At 33.8% G+C, this 16,214-nt stretch overlaps 1 protein-coding gene across 1 annotated transcript in view; it reads left to right on the top strand.

Moving 5' to 3' along the window:
- ADAM22 (ADAM metallopeptidase domain 22) overlaps positions 1 to 16,214 on the top strand; it is a 166,158-nt gene that overhangs the window by 114,800 nt on the left and 35,144 nt on the right. The window contains exons 9-16 of the mRNA XM_029283186.1: positions 3,270 to 3,341; positions 4,227 to 4,393; positions 6,182 to 6,266; positions 7,554 to 7,644; positions 9,391 to 9,442; positions 10,908 to 11,007; positions 11,815 to 11,886; positions 14,510 to 14,602. Of these exons, the coding sequence (XP_029139019.1) occupies positions 3,270 to 3,341; positions 4,227 to 4,393; positions 6,182 to 6,266; positions 7,554 to 7,644; positions 9,391 to 9,442; positions 10,908 to 11,007; positions 11,815 to 11,886; positions 14,510 to 14,602 (732 nt within the window). The remainder of the gene's footprint in view (positions 1 to 3,269; positions 3,342 to 4,226; positions 4,394 to 6,181; positions 6,267 to 7,553; positions 7,645 to 9,390; positions 9,443 to 10,907; positions 11,008 to 11,814; positions 11,887 to 14,509; positions 14,603 to 16,214) is intronic.

Raw genomic sequence — 16,214 nt, 5'->3', positions numbered from 1 at the left:
TTATTATTATTATTATTATTATTATTATTATTATTATTATTATTATTATTATGGAAGCGGCAAATTAACCTTTAAGGAGAAAAGAGACATATTGAAATTAAATTTAAAATACTACAATCTGATCAAACTTAGAAACTAAAACAAACTGCTAAGATTATATTCTAAAGGATTTTGATGAAATTATATATATAAAAAAGAAAAATAATAAGAACTTCTTGCCTGAAAAAGCTGGAAAACAAATATTTGTTGACATCTAGTGGACAACTAGAATATAGCACATATTTTAGAACTCTAATAACCTTTTAGAACAGGGGTGACAAACTGCCGGCCCACAGACCGGACGCGTCATCCGGAAGCTGCGCCCATCCCATTGCCAGCAATGGCAAAACTATTCTGATACTTTGCATGACATCACGTGACGTCGCGAGTTTGACATGTCTGTTTTAGAAAATAGTTGCGAGGAGACAAAGAAGAGATTGTATACTGGGCCAGCCATAAGATTGGAAAGTGTTTGAAGGAAAAGAAATATTTTGATTGTGGGCTAAACTTATGCATTGTTTAAAAACTTTGATCTATGACTATGTTTTGAGAGGGAAAGTTACAGGAAGGATTTAAGGTGGCTAAATATATTTAATTGCAATTCTGACTAGTTGACATTTGACAATTGACTTCTGAAAGAAAGAATTGTTATAAAACATTGATTTTACTGAAAACTTGACAATGGAAAATTACAGTGGATTATAAAAATTATATATAAAGACAAGAACTATATGATAATAAACTGGATCCTTATACTACTTGGAGGACCCTGAATAGGTTGAGAATTGGAGCCCCTAAGTGTAAAACCAATATTCTGAAGTGGAGGCTCTTAGCAGATAACAATATGCTGTGTGAATGTGGAGAGTCACAGAGCCTGACCCATCTGCTGGTATGTTGGGTACTACCAGAAACAGGACCAATAATGTTTATTTTTGGCCCATGACAAAACTAAGAAGCTGGGTTCATTCTGGCAGTTTATACTTTGATCTAGACAGAAGGAGGAGGAGGAGGAGGAGGAGGAGGAGGAGGAGGAGGAGGATAAACTGAATTGTGACTAGTGGTGCTCCTGGTTTATTCTGCCTACTCAGTTTTCCATTTTTTGTCACTGTGCTACCTCTTTGAAAGATTTACCGTTCACCTCTTTGGAAGATTCAGGTTCCTTTTGCAAATGTTTTCTTTTAAACCATTGTTGGTCTTAATTTAAATTTGCCAATATAAGTCCTTCTTGAGTACTGATCAGGGTCTTTTTAAAGGGTAGGCAAGGGAAAATAGCCCAGACCCCATAGCTAGAAGAGGCCCTTCCAAAGGATAATTTGTCTAGTGATTAAGATCTAGTGGGCACAGGTGCATGGTGTGTGTGTGTGTGTGTGTGTGTGTGATTGATGAACCATGGGTTATAACACTGTTACATAAGTCTATGACTTACATATTTGTGTTTAATTTTGGATGACAAGTACAAAAAACTAGAGGATGCAGTGTGTTTGTATCAAAGGCTATCTAAGGTCTAATCCTTAAGGAAAATGAAATGCTATAAAAACAGAAGTTACAAAATATTACAAAAAGGCAAGTGTTTTACTGTCCTATCGTATATTTCCATTGTTCTACCATATTTTATAGTTTGTGGTTGCTTTACAATATTATTCTCATGTTCCTTCCACCTTTCTTTTCAGTAATTAATATTATGATATAGAATACATAGAAGGTTATAATTATGACTGTATCATAGAGGCATAATATAGTTTAAATGATTTAACTATAATTATTTCCAGAAATGCAGATAAAGAATCTTCTGAGATTGGCACTTTACAAGTACAAATTAAGAGATAATCTGAACAACTCTGTGTTGCTTTTAGTTGTGGCAAAAACTAATGCAGAAGAGTAATCATATGTAGAAAATGGCATGTAGAGTGGAAAATGGTGACCAATAAACACATTCAGCTGTCATCTGATCAGGTTGTTGCAATCGGCAGTATTGAGGTCATGGTCCAAGCCACTTTGTTTTGGTAAGGTACCATATATAAGAGGCCCTCTGACCCTCCTTTTGATGTTGCCATTCGGTCTTAAAAAATAATTAATATATATTTATATTTAAGAACACACAAAAGGAGTTTCAATCAATCAATTTTATTTTGATAAACTGCTAGCAAGCTCCATGCAAATAATTAATGATACAGGAAAGACATGTGATTCCGACTAGCATCAGTTGTTGCCTTGTTTTTATTGTGACAACATAGAATTTAGCTGACATATGGATGATAATTTCATATCCAAGAAAAGGAGAATCACACAGTTATTTGTTCTTTCTGGCTATTGATGACCAGATATAACATACTCCAAATATCCCTGTATACTTGTACATGATAAACTATTTATGTGTCCTTGGATCTACATGAACAGGGATGGTCAGTTAAATGGGGTGTTAAAATACCTACATTGCACCAGTGCAGAGGGAAGAATACTCTGCCTGGCCTTCAAAAATGTTTTTCTCAGCTTGGAAAATGAAGAATGATTAAATATTTTTCAGACCCCATGCAGCTTTTATAGCCAAATTCAGTCTGATGGTCCACCTTTTAAATTTTAAGAGAATGTTAGTTTTGCCTGATTATATCCCAAACACATTAAACATGCTACTGATAGCACACATGATTCTGTTTTTTTAATTTACTGCAGCTTTCTACTGTGACAGATAATTGTTAAGAAAAATTAAAGGTAATAAATCTGTGGAGACAAAAGCAGTGCAGTTTTGATAGCAGAATAAATTAACTCTATACATTAGCATATCCATTACCAGCAATTTAAGCTTGATGTATGTCAGGTTGCATATATAAAAAGAGCTTGAATGCATGCACATAGTCTGGAAGTTATGAGGTTGATCGTAATAAAGGTATTACCTTTAATTTGGATTTTTAAAGTGCTATTGTTCTGTAGACATTTGCATTATCTTACAGGCACCTCTTTTCTCCTATGTGTGTATAAAAGCTGACCCCACAGCATATGGATATTAGATACCACTTTGTGCTGCTGGCAGCTGACCAAACAAAAAAATCCTTTACAGTCATTTGGTATTTTAATTTTTATGGTTCTATATTGATTTTTTTTAAAAATAATATTTATACTTGAATAAATAATCTGTATATCCGTATACCGAAGTAATCTTTGACTGAAGTCACTTTTGAAAGGATATGATGTTTCAGAAAGATGTTTGGAATTTGTCTGGTTTTTTTTCTTAGCTGAAAAAACACCGATTATCAGTTGGTCACACAAACAGCTTTGCAAAATCAGTAGTGAATATGGCAGATGTAGTAAGTATAATTTTCAAACTCTTGTCTGTCTGTCTGTCTGTCTGTCTGTCTGTCTGTCTGTCTGTCTGTCTGTCTGTCTGTCTGTCTGTCTGTCTGTCTATCTATCTATCTATCTATCTATCTATTTATCTCTCTGTGTGTCTTTATCTATCTACCTACCTGTGTTTCTGACTGACTGTCTATCATCTATTTAATTTAGAAACCACATCTCACTACTCACTCACTCTTATGTCCTAGAGTCATTGTGTGTGTGTTTCTCTCTGTGTGTGTCTGTGTATATATACAGTATAGCAATGTTAATACAGGAATGCCGATTTAAGGTCAAAGGAGACAAAACAAAGTGTTAATTCATTATTCAGCATCTACTTAATTTGATTCATAGATATTTATGAATGAACAACAGAAGCAGAACAGCAAGTAGAAACATTACTGTATTTTTGGCTATATATGTGTTTCACCTGGCATTCTATCAAAGCTCCAGTCAGTTCTGAAGCACTTCACCTTTCAAAAGAATGACTCTAAAACAGCTTAGCTTTTTCACATTAAATTTAATCTGTTAAACCATTGTTGTCTAAACTTTTGGGGTCCCTGGGTCAAATTGTTTTGGGCTGCATACAAACTATATAATTAGTTAATAAAGATAAATCACATAATAATGTTAAATGTTTACAATCTTGTGGGGCTGCAATTGCTAGCTGTCCAGGGTCACATGTGGCCTGCAGGCCATGGGTTAGACATGCCTGTGTTAGACAATATATGATTGTGATTAATGTGAGTATTCTCTATATTGGATTTTTCTTTAGTCACTTTTTGTATACTACATGTTTTTAACAAAACAATATTGACACTATTACTTTGTAATCATTCATTTTCCTAATGTGCTAGATTTATAAAGAACAACTGAACACCAGAATAGTCTTGGTTGCCATGGAAACCTGGGGTACTGATAACAAGTTCACCATATCTGAAAATCCATTGGTAACTCTACGTGAATTTATGAAATATAGGAGAGATTTTATCAAAGAGAAAAGTGATGCAGTTCATCTTTTTTCGTACGTAATTTTGTATTTGATTATTATTAGACATGAAGGAATCTGTTGAAAATGTAATTTGAGATATAGAAATGATTGTATGTCTTAGCATTATCTAATTCCTTTGTCATAACCATAAGGACATCAAATTCTTTTATTTAAACATGCTTTACTTTTATATTCAAATGAACTATGAGTGTGGCTTAAGAAAAAAATATGAAAATTTATTTCTCCATGGCACTTTTAAGATGAACTACGCCTTGTTTAAATATAATGAGTATCCATACCTAGTTGAAAATGAATTAAAAAATATATCGCTTTTTTCCCTCGTTGTGATACTGAAATGGCCAAAAGGGACGTGGTGATCTATGGTTTCCATATTGCTAAACTGGAAACCCCCACTTGAGTCCACACTTGACCGTTCAGTGAGGTGTGGCACACAACATTTCAAAAAGAGGATAGCACAGGGACAAAAATGGGTAATCAGAAAGAAAGCTAAAGATGATACAATTTCAATTACAGTTTAATTAATGTTAAATTGAATGAAGTTTAGTTATGTGTAATTTTATTTCATGTACAGTATTTAATTTCTACCTTTTGATTCTGATAGCAATATTTGTAAGAGCTATAAAATTGTAATTCATTTTACTGATATTTTTGGTATTGATTGATAATTTGCACACATATTGTGACAAAGTTATTTTAAAGAGATAAAGAGAGGGGGAATTGAAACATTTATATTCTCTTCTTCACAAATTCCCAACATTTGAATTAAACTAAGCATCAGCAACATTGTGTTGGCTGGAAACCCAAAGGCAAGGCGAATGGGGCTGAATTATTTGCAAAGGGCTTTTTTTAGAATTTTCTATTTTTCTTATTTTTTGTGTGGTAGGTTTTCCCCCCAAAATATATTTTAAGGTTTGGGCTATAATTTGGTAATGTCATGTCTGAACATGATAGGAAACTATGTTGCCTATGTTGACATTTCACTGAAAGAGTGTGTTTGGAGGATCATGAAAAATGGAATTTGAGGACCCACAGTTGCCTCTCCCTAGTTTAAACAGAATATTGTCTCCAGTGGTATATTTGTGTCTGTCCTTAACTCCTGGTGACTACATGGATATATCTTGTTTTCTTGACAACATTATGGAACTGGTTTGCCATGTGTTTTTCAATTTTTCTGTCTATTCCAGAGCTCTGACTCTGCAAACTGCTTAGAGAAGGCTGTAAAGCACTGTGAAGTGGTATATGAGTCTTATTGTTATTATTCTGGTAATTCTGAAACTGAAGTCCCAGAACATTGCAGCCTAGCTGGATCCTCAAACATTTTGGCCTGGGATAACATTTTTAAGACTACAAAATTCTTACTTTTTACTTTCCAAATGATAACTGAGTTTTTCAATTATTAGTTTTTAAATTAAGAGAAGATATCATGCCTTCAAGGTGGCTTTGGATTTTTTTTTCTATTTTCAAATATCTGATTCATACAAGTTAAATTTGTGCAGATCATTTTAATGGAAATGTAGTATTCTGTACAGCAAGCAGTATTTTTGCACAGTCTGTACAAAACATGTTTCTTGCACACACACAAACACACACACATCTGAGTTGCTCAATGTTTAGGATTTCTTTGGGTGGAGGAGTATTAAATTGCGGAATCTTGCTATCCACACTGAAGCATCTCTTTTTTTTGTTATAACTCTTTCTATCATAAATACCCTTATCTTTTTTTGGTTGAAAATATATTGTACTTCCCCAAATGCTATTGATTTTATTAACTGTATTGCTGTTTCTGTTTTGTTTTAAAAGGGGGAGCCAATTTCTCAGTAGCCGTAGCGGGGCAGCCTTTATTGGTGGCATTTGTTCACTGCTGAAAGGTGGTGGTGTAAATGAAGTATGTCTGCATTATTCCTCAAACACAAAATGAGAGTCCCATAACTGTCAAATTATTTCTACTTATATTCATACAATGCTTGCAGTCCCATGTTACGAGATTTCCCTTTCTGTCGTTTCCAAAAAAAATGCAACTGATGGCCAGATCTTTTCTTTAAATGTTTGGGGTTCCATAAATAGCGTGATCTAAAAAATTTCATAGAATATGCATTTTAGACTACAACATACTTTTTAAATTTTATTTTTGAGGGAAAGGAATGCTATTGGCAATTTTCCTGCATCAGTCCATTTGCAGAAATGTGTATTGGCTGAGGATGGAAGGCTTTAATATTTTGCCTCCTAACATGAGCCTGGTTAGACTTTTATATTATTTTCTTTCTTTTTTTTTTACTTTGGTTCAATTTAATTTATTTTATTGGGGAGAGACAACTTTACCCCTGCTGTTTCCATTGGTTTTTGCTAAAACTTCTTATTCTACCCCAAATAGTAGGTATATGGAGGTTTAATTAGCCTTTTAGCTTGCTGCAGCCAATATGCCACAGGACAACTCACCATGGGACAATTCAGTAAATACAGAAGTTAAATTAATTTTGACAGAACTGTGCTCAATAATAATAAAATAAAGAAAGTCAGTTCAGAATTCAAGAGTTACAATAATTCTGATGAAATTGTAACTGAATGAAATAATTAATACACCATTGAATTGTCCCATGGCAAATTGCCCCCTGGTGAGTTGATCGCGATGAGTTGCTGTGTGGCAAGTTGGCTGTGGTGAGTTAGTCACAGTGAGTTGGCTGTGGCAAATTGTCCCTTCTAGCTGGCTTTTTCATATATTTTTTCCTTTTATTTTTCTATTGTAAGCTACTCAGAGTTCCTGAGAATTGAGAAATAAATCAAATAAATATAATAAAGAATCAGAACAAATAGTGAGAAAAAGTTATGTTAGGGGACTTACCTAGCAGTAAAATTAACTCAATCACAGAGTTAAAACTTAATTGCCTAACCCAAAGAGATTATTACAGCAATACAAGGCATACTTATTTTTAAAAAAACTTATACAACATAATATGTTTGGCTCTGAGCCAAACTTATATTTAGCTTTAATATTTCAACTGTCTTTGTTTGTATTGTTTTAAACAGTGCTTTGCAAATTTCTGCTAGTTTATTACTCATCTGCACTTCAAAGCATACTTTGGGGAATAAATGCTCCAGGATGGTTCAATACATTTTTTGCTAATTTAAAATTTCTAAAATGGAAATGCTTCAAAGTCATTGTCTTGTTTTTCAGTTTGGAAAGCCAGATTTAATGGCTGTTACATTGGCACAGTCCTTGGGACATAATCTTGGGATCTTTTCAGACAAAAGAAGGTTGCAGAGTGGTAAGAAATGTTGACGTTTCAATATAGATTCTTTTTCTGGCAAAGATATTCTCATACTTTTTAACTCTACCAGAGTCATTCTCAGTTTTTGTAATTAAATATATCTTTCTTTAAAAAAAAAAGATTACTTGCAATGTCTATAATAATAATAAAGTTGGAAGGGACCTTGGAGGTCATCTAGTCCAATCCCCAGCTTAGGCAGGAAGCCCTATATCATTTCAGTCTGTAGGAATCCAGTTGAATTAACTGAAAAGGAACCTTAAAAAATAAGCACAGAATTAGAGATGAAATTCAGTTCTATTTGTATTACAGTCTGAGATTTTTAGCACCTGTTAATTCCAATTTGCCTTAAATTGAACATTTAAATACTTCATGCATTTAAACATTAAATACGAATATAACATTGTCTATATAAGAATGTTAAGAAAAAGTTCCTGGGAGGTTTTGAGGTTATCTATGACTTAAGTCATAGCAATATTGATTTTAAAATTGACCTCATGTAAATTATTTATACTTGTTTTGTAAAAACAAAAAGAGTTTGAGAATCATTCCTACTCTGCCTTGAAAAATTTGAAAGGACTCCTTCAGATTCCTTCAACTTCTTAAAAGGCTGTATGGATAAAGGGATATTGACATGCTAATCAATTTATGAGATTGTAACAAAAATAACAATAATATATTTTGGGGAAAACACTTTTGTATACTGCTTGTATAAGACATGAGATGTAACTACTGTGATACACTTATATCACACTATGTTATACTGAATACATGTATTTATGTATTTATTGTGAAAATAAATACATGTATTTATAAATACATAAAATAGGTATTCATATTTTTGGAACAAAGATTTAAAATAAACAATGAATAATTGTATACGTTGTATTGCAGGTAGTCCTTGACTTGACCATAAATTACTTCAAAATTTACATTGCTAATCAAGACATTTGTTAAGTGAATTTTGTCCCATTTTGTAACCTTTCCTGCCACAGTTGTTCAGTGAATTACTGTAGTTGTTAAGTTAGTAGCATAGTTGTTAAGTGAACCCGGCTTCCCCATTGACTTTGCTTGTCAGAAGGTCACAAAAGCTGATCACATGACCCAGGGACACTGCAACCGTCATAAATATAAGTCAGTTGCCAAGCAGCTGAATTTTGGTCATGTGACCATGGGGATGCTACAGCAGTCATAAATCTGAAAAAGACTCATAAATCGCTTTTTTCAGTGCCTTGTAACTTCGAACAATCAGTAAATGGATGTTGTAAGTTGAGGACTACCTATATAACAAACTGCAAAAAACAGACTACAAAACAAAACAAGAAGATATCTATTCAGTCTATACAAAAATATAGACACATCCAACAAGGGCTTACAACCAGTCCTTTGTTCCTTACTTACAGAATGCCAAGAGGATGGGAGCCCCAAGGATTTAGGGGATCTCATTCCCAGAGGGCAGGTGCCATGACAAAGAAGGCAAGCTTTCTAGTTCCCAATAGATGGCACTCCATGATGAAACAGTGACCTGCACCAAATTTAAATACTAGCGAATTTGTGATAACATAATTGCATGGCTACAATGCTTCATTTCCTATTAAAATATAGACTCATACAATTACCTGTTGCAAGCTTGTATGACAATATTTATTAATTATTCAGTTACATTTCTTTATTTAACATATCTGATATGTGATTGCTCACTTTCCTATATATTGTAATGTGATTTGCCTATTTTATTTATTTTAGGTGAATGCAAATGTGAGGATACATGGTCCGGGTGTATAATGGGAGATACTGGGTAAGAGGTTTTCTTTCAGAGATTTCTATTCAGAAGAAATGTAAATTAGCACATAGTTATTGGACGAAAACTTGTGGCTGCTTAAGGTATTCAGAGAAGAAACAAATACAAAGTTGTTAACAGAAAAATGATATGCATTTTACTCAGTTGACATGGATGTATGAATTAGTCAATCAATGCATGGTTAATTAGCTTTGAGAAGCAGTTTAGTGTAGTGGTTAAACCATCAGGCTAGAAACTGGGAGACAATGGATTCCAGTTCTGATTTAGACTAAGCCCATTGGGTGATTTTGACCTAGTCATTTTCTTTCAAAGAAGGAGAAAAACCGTGTCCATAAAAATGTGAAAACTGTGTGGACTCTCCAGAAGTCAAGAGTGATTTGAAAACACAAAAATAAATATTTTACAAATCAGTTTTAATATCAAAAGTTGTAGAAATGATTATGAATCCCAGTGATTGATTATTAGTTACATTAAGAAAAAGAGATACAGGATAAAAAAATGGCTCAAACTTATATGGACAATCTATGTTACTCCAGATATAACTCCTGGCATCTTCACTCCTGAGAATTTGTGACATATACAGTAATTCCTCATCATCTGGAGAGAGATATGTTGACTACCCTTCCCTAGAGATTTGCACTTTGGGTCCTGATAGACAAATTGAAAAGAATTTAGACAAATTTATGGTGCATAGGCTGCTCAAAAGTTATTAATTACAATAACTGATTGAAACCTCCAGATTCAGGGCTACACCAGAAGCCGCTAGATCTGAATCTGGAAGACATGTGAAGGTCTCTAGATTCAGAATCTCTCTGATTGGCGAATAGTATCATAGATTCTCAGAAAATAATATACTAGCCTGGCAAATTCCCTCAATGCTGGTCTTAGTATATGAAAAGATATCATTTCCACAAATCTTTGACATATAAAGAACATACCACTATTGTCAGACACTGAGGATTCTAGCCTAGAAACAAATATGCCTAAAATGCTCTCAGTTGTTAATATTAATAGTTCTCTCAGAGCAAAATACAGTGAAAGTTTAAACTGCCATTCTATATTATGAAAATAACATTTGCTCAAGGAGGTTTGACTGGACACTTGTATTCATATATTTTAATGGCAGGTAAAAGCCTACATTGTATTTGCTGTATAACTTTGAATATTTTTGTACAAAGCTTCGAGAAATGTGTATTAATAAAGCCCAAGGTGAAGATTGCAACTACATTCTGCATCAACTTAAACATGTTTTTAAGTTTGTCATATAATTTGCAGATATGAAATTAGAGAAAAGAAGACTAGTGTTCTTAAAATTATCTAGACTAGTGTTCCAGAAAATTCAGAATTATGGATAATTCTTTTTTTTAATTTGGTCATGAAATGACTTACTGGCCCAGCTGCAGAATGAAATTCATTTTTAATTCTGTAGGAATGAACTGACTTTTTTCTTTTTTGATCACAGTTATTATCTTCCAACCAAGTTCTCCAAATGTGATATTGAGGAATACCATGATTTTTTAAATAATGGTGGTGGAGCCTGCCTTTTCAACAAACCTTCCAAGGTAAAAACAAAAATCATTTTGTTTGGAAGTTTTTCTCTTTCAGTTCTTAATTTAACAGTCTCATGATAGTTGTGTTAAAATGCTTGATTGACATGCTTGATAGTAAACATATGGAAGTTGTTATAATAATGCTTATTATGGTTGGTTTCACAGTCAGCCAGATTATTATTATTATTACTGATTATTCAAATTAGAAATTAAGATGCTCAAGTTCTTTTGATCAAGAATGACACTTTATCTCTGAATAGTGTAGCTATTCAAAAATATTAATTAGTCACAGAAAAAAAACCTTGTTGCAATCCGTTCTCCTATTAAGAGTCCAACACTAATTTGTGAGGACTAATATTAAAAAGATCAGAAGAAAATATCCTAAAACCAGACTAACAAAGTAAAAATGTTCAGCTCAGAAATAGGAGCTTTTATACCACATGTATGTATAAAAAAATAAAGCTTGAATTCACTATAAATGTGGCTTGGATGTTATACTTGGCAGTCACTGATATTTTTTGAATATTATAGACTTGCATTCTTAACTCATTACCTACTAAGCCTGATTAAAAAAATATTTTTGTGTTACAGCATTATAGCAGGGACAACGGCTTATTGTGGTCCTGGAACATTTTTCCTCATTAAATTAAAATATGAAAACCAGGATTTGTACATAAGGAGGTGTATAGCACCCATTTCTATAATTAGGTTTACATCTTTTTTGTGCATTGAAATAATGACCCTCTTACCATCTGTCATCATGCATGGCAACATGCTAATATGCTACATTTTTAATGCTTTCTTATTTTTGTATTGTAGCTCCTGGATCCCCCAGAATGTGGTAATGGTTTTGTTGAAACTGGGGAAGAATGCGATTGTGGAGCTGCATTGGTAAATTCAACATTACATAGCTAATTAGGGGCAATCCATTTTAGTTAAGATGCTCTTTCTAATGATTTTAAATAAGTTCTTTAATTAGTTCTTTGCACTCTAATGCTAGAGAGGAAAATTTCAAGAGTTACAATTTACAAACAATTAGTCTTCAAAAATCACAATGAGGATTTTCTTCACAGCATTGTGACAGTGAATGAAACATAGACTCATCATTATGATCCAGAAGCAAAGCAGCAGGCCATGAAATATTATCACAAAGCTTCACCTGTGGAAACAAAATTCAAAACACAGGATTCACCAGGAAAACTGATGGTTATCATTTTTTGAGGTGCAAGTGGTATTATTCAGATGGATTTCTTTGAGACTGGTACTATTATCAATTAAGGGTATTACATTTCAACACTCAAAACTTTGAGACAATTTTTAAGCAGAAGTGCAAGAAGAAAATTTTGCTGCAGTATGACAATACAAGATTTCACACCTCATGAGCTTTCCAAGAAGCAATTGCAAAGCTGGAGCTTAGTGTCTTATTCTATGTATTATACAGTTTTGGTGCCATGCATTTCACAAAATTTTCCCTTCATGGGCATCTATTTGACTGAAACAGATGAAAAATTAGAAAAATTAGAAAGGATGGTCAAGTCCTGGCTAAAGAGATAGTCTGGAAATATTTTATGATAGCTTTTAGAAGCTTGTCCATCATTTGCAGAAGTGTGTAAGAAACGTAACAATGTGAAATGTAACAAATATAATTATGTGGAAAAGTAAACACACGTAATTAAAAACTCATTGAAAGTATTATTTTCCTATTTTTTTAAAATAGTCGTAATTAAAGTTATGGAAGCGAAGATATTACTTTTCATTCAATCCTAGCTTACAAATGAAAATTAAATTAATGCCATGTTGAACTCCAATGTGCCACTTGCTTGCTTGCTTAGTTCTTCAAAAAAGAAAAAAAAATGGATCCAGGAACCTACAGACCAATCAGCCTGACATCAGTACCTGGGAAGATCCTGGAAAAGATAATTAAGCGACATATCTGCAAACACCTAAAAGAACCTAACCAGAAGCCAACATGGATTTGTCAAAATCAAATCATACCAAACAAATCTTATTTCATTCTTTAACAAAGTGACTAAATTAGAGGATCAGTGAAATGATGTGGACATAGTATACTTGGATTTCAGTAAGGCATTTGACTTTGTAGATCACAACCTACTTCTTGGTAAGTTAGAAAAATGTGGAATAGACCGCATCACCACGAGAAGGATATGTAGCTGGTTGACAAATCGCACTCAACATGTAGTCCTTAATGGCACTACATATACATGGAGGGAAGTAAGCAGTTTGGTGCCCCAAGGTTCTGTCAGTCCCAGTACTCATCAACACCTCATAAACAATTTAGATGAAGGGATAGAAGAGGAACTCATTAAATTTACAGGTGATACCATGCTGATAGGGATATCCAACACTCCAGAAGATAGGGTCAAGGTCCACAAGGATCTTGACAGACCTGAACATTGAGCCCTATCTAACAAAATTAAATTCAGTTGTGAGAAAAGTAAGGTTTTACACTTAGGGAACCCCCCCAAATGACAGGTTTAGAATAGGTGGAACCTAACTCAATAGTAGTAACTGTCAGAAGTTATTAGGAGTCCTAGTGGATAACCACTTAATTATGAGCCAGCAGTGTGCTGCAGCCACAAAAAAGAAAAGAAAAGAAAAGAAAAGAAAAGAAAAGCCAATGCATTCCTGGGCTGCATTAATCGAGGGATAGAATCAAGATCATGTGAACTGTTAATACCACTTTATAATGCCTTGGTATGACTACAGTTGGAATATTGCATCCAGTTTTGATTGTCACAATATAAAAAAGATGTTGAAATTCTAGAAAGAGTGCAGAGAAGAGCAACAAAGGTGAGGAGCAGGAGACTAAAATGTATGAAGAATGGTTGCAAGAATTTGGCTATGTCTAGTTTAGGGAAAAGGACAGAGGTGACATGTTAGTAGTGTTCCAATATTTGAAGGGTTGCCACAAAGAAGAGGGAGTCAAGCTATGCTCCAAAGTGCCTGAAGGCAGGACAAGAAGTAATGGATGAAAACTAATCGAGAAGCAACCTGACAGTGAGAACAATTAACCAGTGGCTTATGTTCTGAAGTTATAGGTGCTCCATCACTGGAGGTTTTTAAGAAGAGTCTAAAATAAAGAGTCTCCTCCTTGGGTTGGGTGTTGGACTGGAGGACATCTGGTGTCCCTTCCAGCTCTATTATTCTGTTCTGTTATTCTGTTATTTTTTCTCTGACCCCATGTATCCATCCCATCAAGCTTAAAGAAAGTCTGGAATAGTATAGGATCTCCTGGTAGGGACAGGGAGTTGGGCTAGAAGACCTCCAAGATTCTTCCAATCTTATTATTCTATGTCCTATGTTCTTTTCTGGCATTCTCCCTCATGCTATCAGAATACTTCCATTGTTGTTTTCTTTGTAATTTGAAGTGTGCATTATGCCCAGAGTAGGGAGGCAAGTGAAATTTTGAATAGCAAGAATCTCAACAATTTTCTGGTCAAGCGGCAGCATGTTTCTGTCAAACTGTTGTTTCACAATTGGTTTCATTACCCAGGAATGTATGGCTGAAGGTGGAGATTGCTGCAGTTCCTGCATTCTAACTGCTAACTCTCAATGCAGTAATGGACTTTGTTGTAGAAAATGTCAGGTGTGTATTGAAATGACAAAAAAAAACCCCACCCTTGTTTTAAGGAATTATGTGAGATTATTTATTTATTTATTTATTTAGCATGTGGCATATCATACATGAATTAGTAATATATACTAACATTTCATCTAGATTAATTAAACACAATAAAATATAAATGTTGAAAAGATCTATATTCAAATACCAATGTCTAGGCCATCTAATCATTGAAGTGCAGTATTGTTTATATGAAAAAAAATCAGATACTGGACTGGTATATGCCCTCAGGTTAGCTGGTCACAATGTAATCTACAGTTTGACATGGGACCTCACAATCACACTGAAGAGAGCATAATATGCCGCATTCACATAGAGAGTTCTGGCAGGCCCCATGTGAGATGCCAATCCTATTCAGGATTGTCCATTACTGAGGTGGTAGTTCAAAGCCTGACAACATTTTTGTGGGGTCATTTATATGTCTTTCTAAGTCCGGACATTCAGCAACCAATTTGGCTTTCTATTGGGAATCGATGTTGAAGTGGGGGCTTCCTGGATTTGAATCTTCCAGCTGTGGTATGAAGCTAGTCACCTCCTCATGGTGTACCTTGGTTAGTGTGACAGTGTGACTCTCAAAATACATGGCAACGAAAATGAAAAAGTGAGATGATGAATTGATTGAAAAATAATCTCATTCAGTACAATGCCAAAATGTATAAGCTCTACCATACAAAATCTCAAAGGGGCAATCAAGTTTCTTTTTTACCTTTTATTTCTATTTGTGTTAGATATACATCCATTTTTTATATATAAGAATTCAAGGAATTATACATGGTGTTTCCTCCTAATTTTTCTCACAACAGGTCTGTTCAAGTACTCTGGCTGAAAGTCATCCAGTAAGCTTTGGTGTTACACCAGTCTAATACCTTAATCATTACACTACAAAAACAGCACTGGCTGTTTTTATGATTCTGGTGTATAAAATTTTGTGTTAACTGAAATATATTGACTTTGTAAACTATGTAGAGAAGATTTTCTCAACAATAGAAACTATATGATATAACAAAAATATAAAAGCATCAGATTAAGGAAGATATTGATAAACTAGTAATAAAAAGGTAAAAATTGATCTAAATTACTTCACAAAAATTAGATGGATACATTTTAAGGCTGTGAAGGAAAAGAAGCAACCACATAACCGCCAAACCTTTTCTTTCTGTGTAAAATACCTTAAAATAATGTCTTTTTTTCCTGGTAAATTGAAATGGTTTGTTACGTCTGATTCTGTTTAGCTTATCAAGAATAGACAAAGTTAGCTTCAGACTGATGAATATGTTTATTTATGATTAAACAATTTATTTACACAAGAACTCTGGAACTCTAGAACCACAATGCTATTCTAAACATATGGTTGTTAGTACAAGTAACAATATCAGCATTGTGTGTTGATCTTGTTGATACAAATTACCAATCAATAGACTGATTCTTTTTAACAATGAAAATCTTAAACTGAACATTTGAGAATCAGTTCTTAAATTATGTGAGTGGTATTGAGAAGCTCCAGTAAACTAGAAGTAAAAACATTATTTATGATATCTATATTCAAACAATTGCAAATATATAGATGGTCCCACAT

This window comes from Protobothrops mucrosquamatus, unplaced genomic scaffold (genome assembly GCF_001527695.2).
Source record: "Protobothrops mucrosquamatus isolate PMUCROS unplaced genomic scaffold, P.Mucros_1.0 scaffold33, whole genome shotgun sequence".
NCBI lineage: Eukaryota > Metazoa > Chordata > Lepidosauria > Squamata > Viperidae > Protobothrops > Protobothrops mucrosquamatus.
This window is presented reverse-complemented; position numbering and strand designations above follow the sequence as displayed.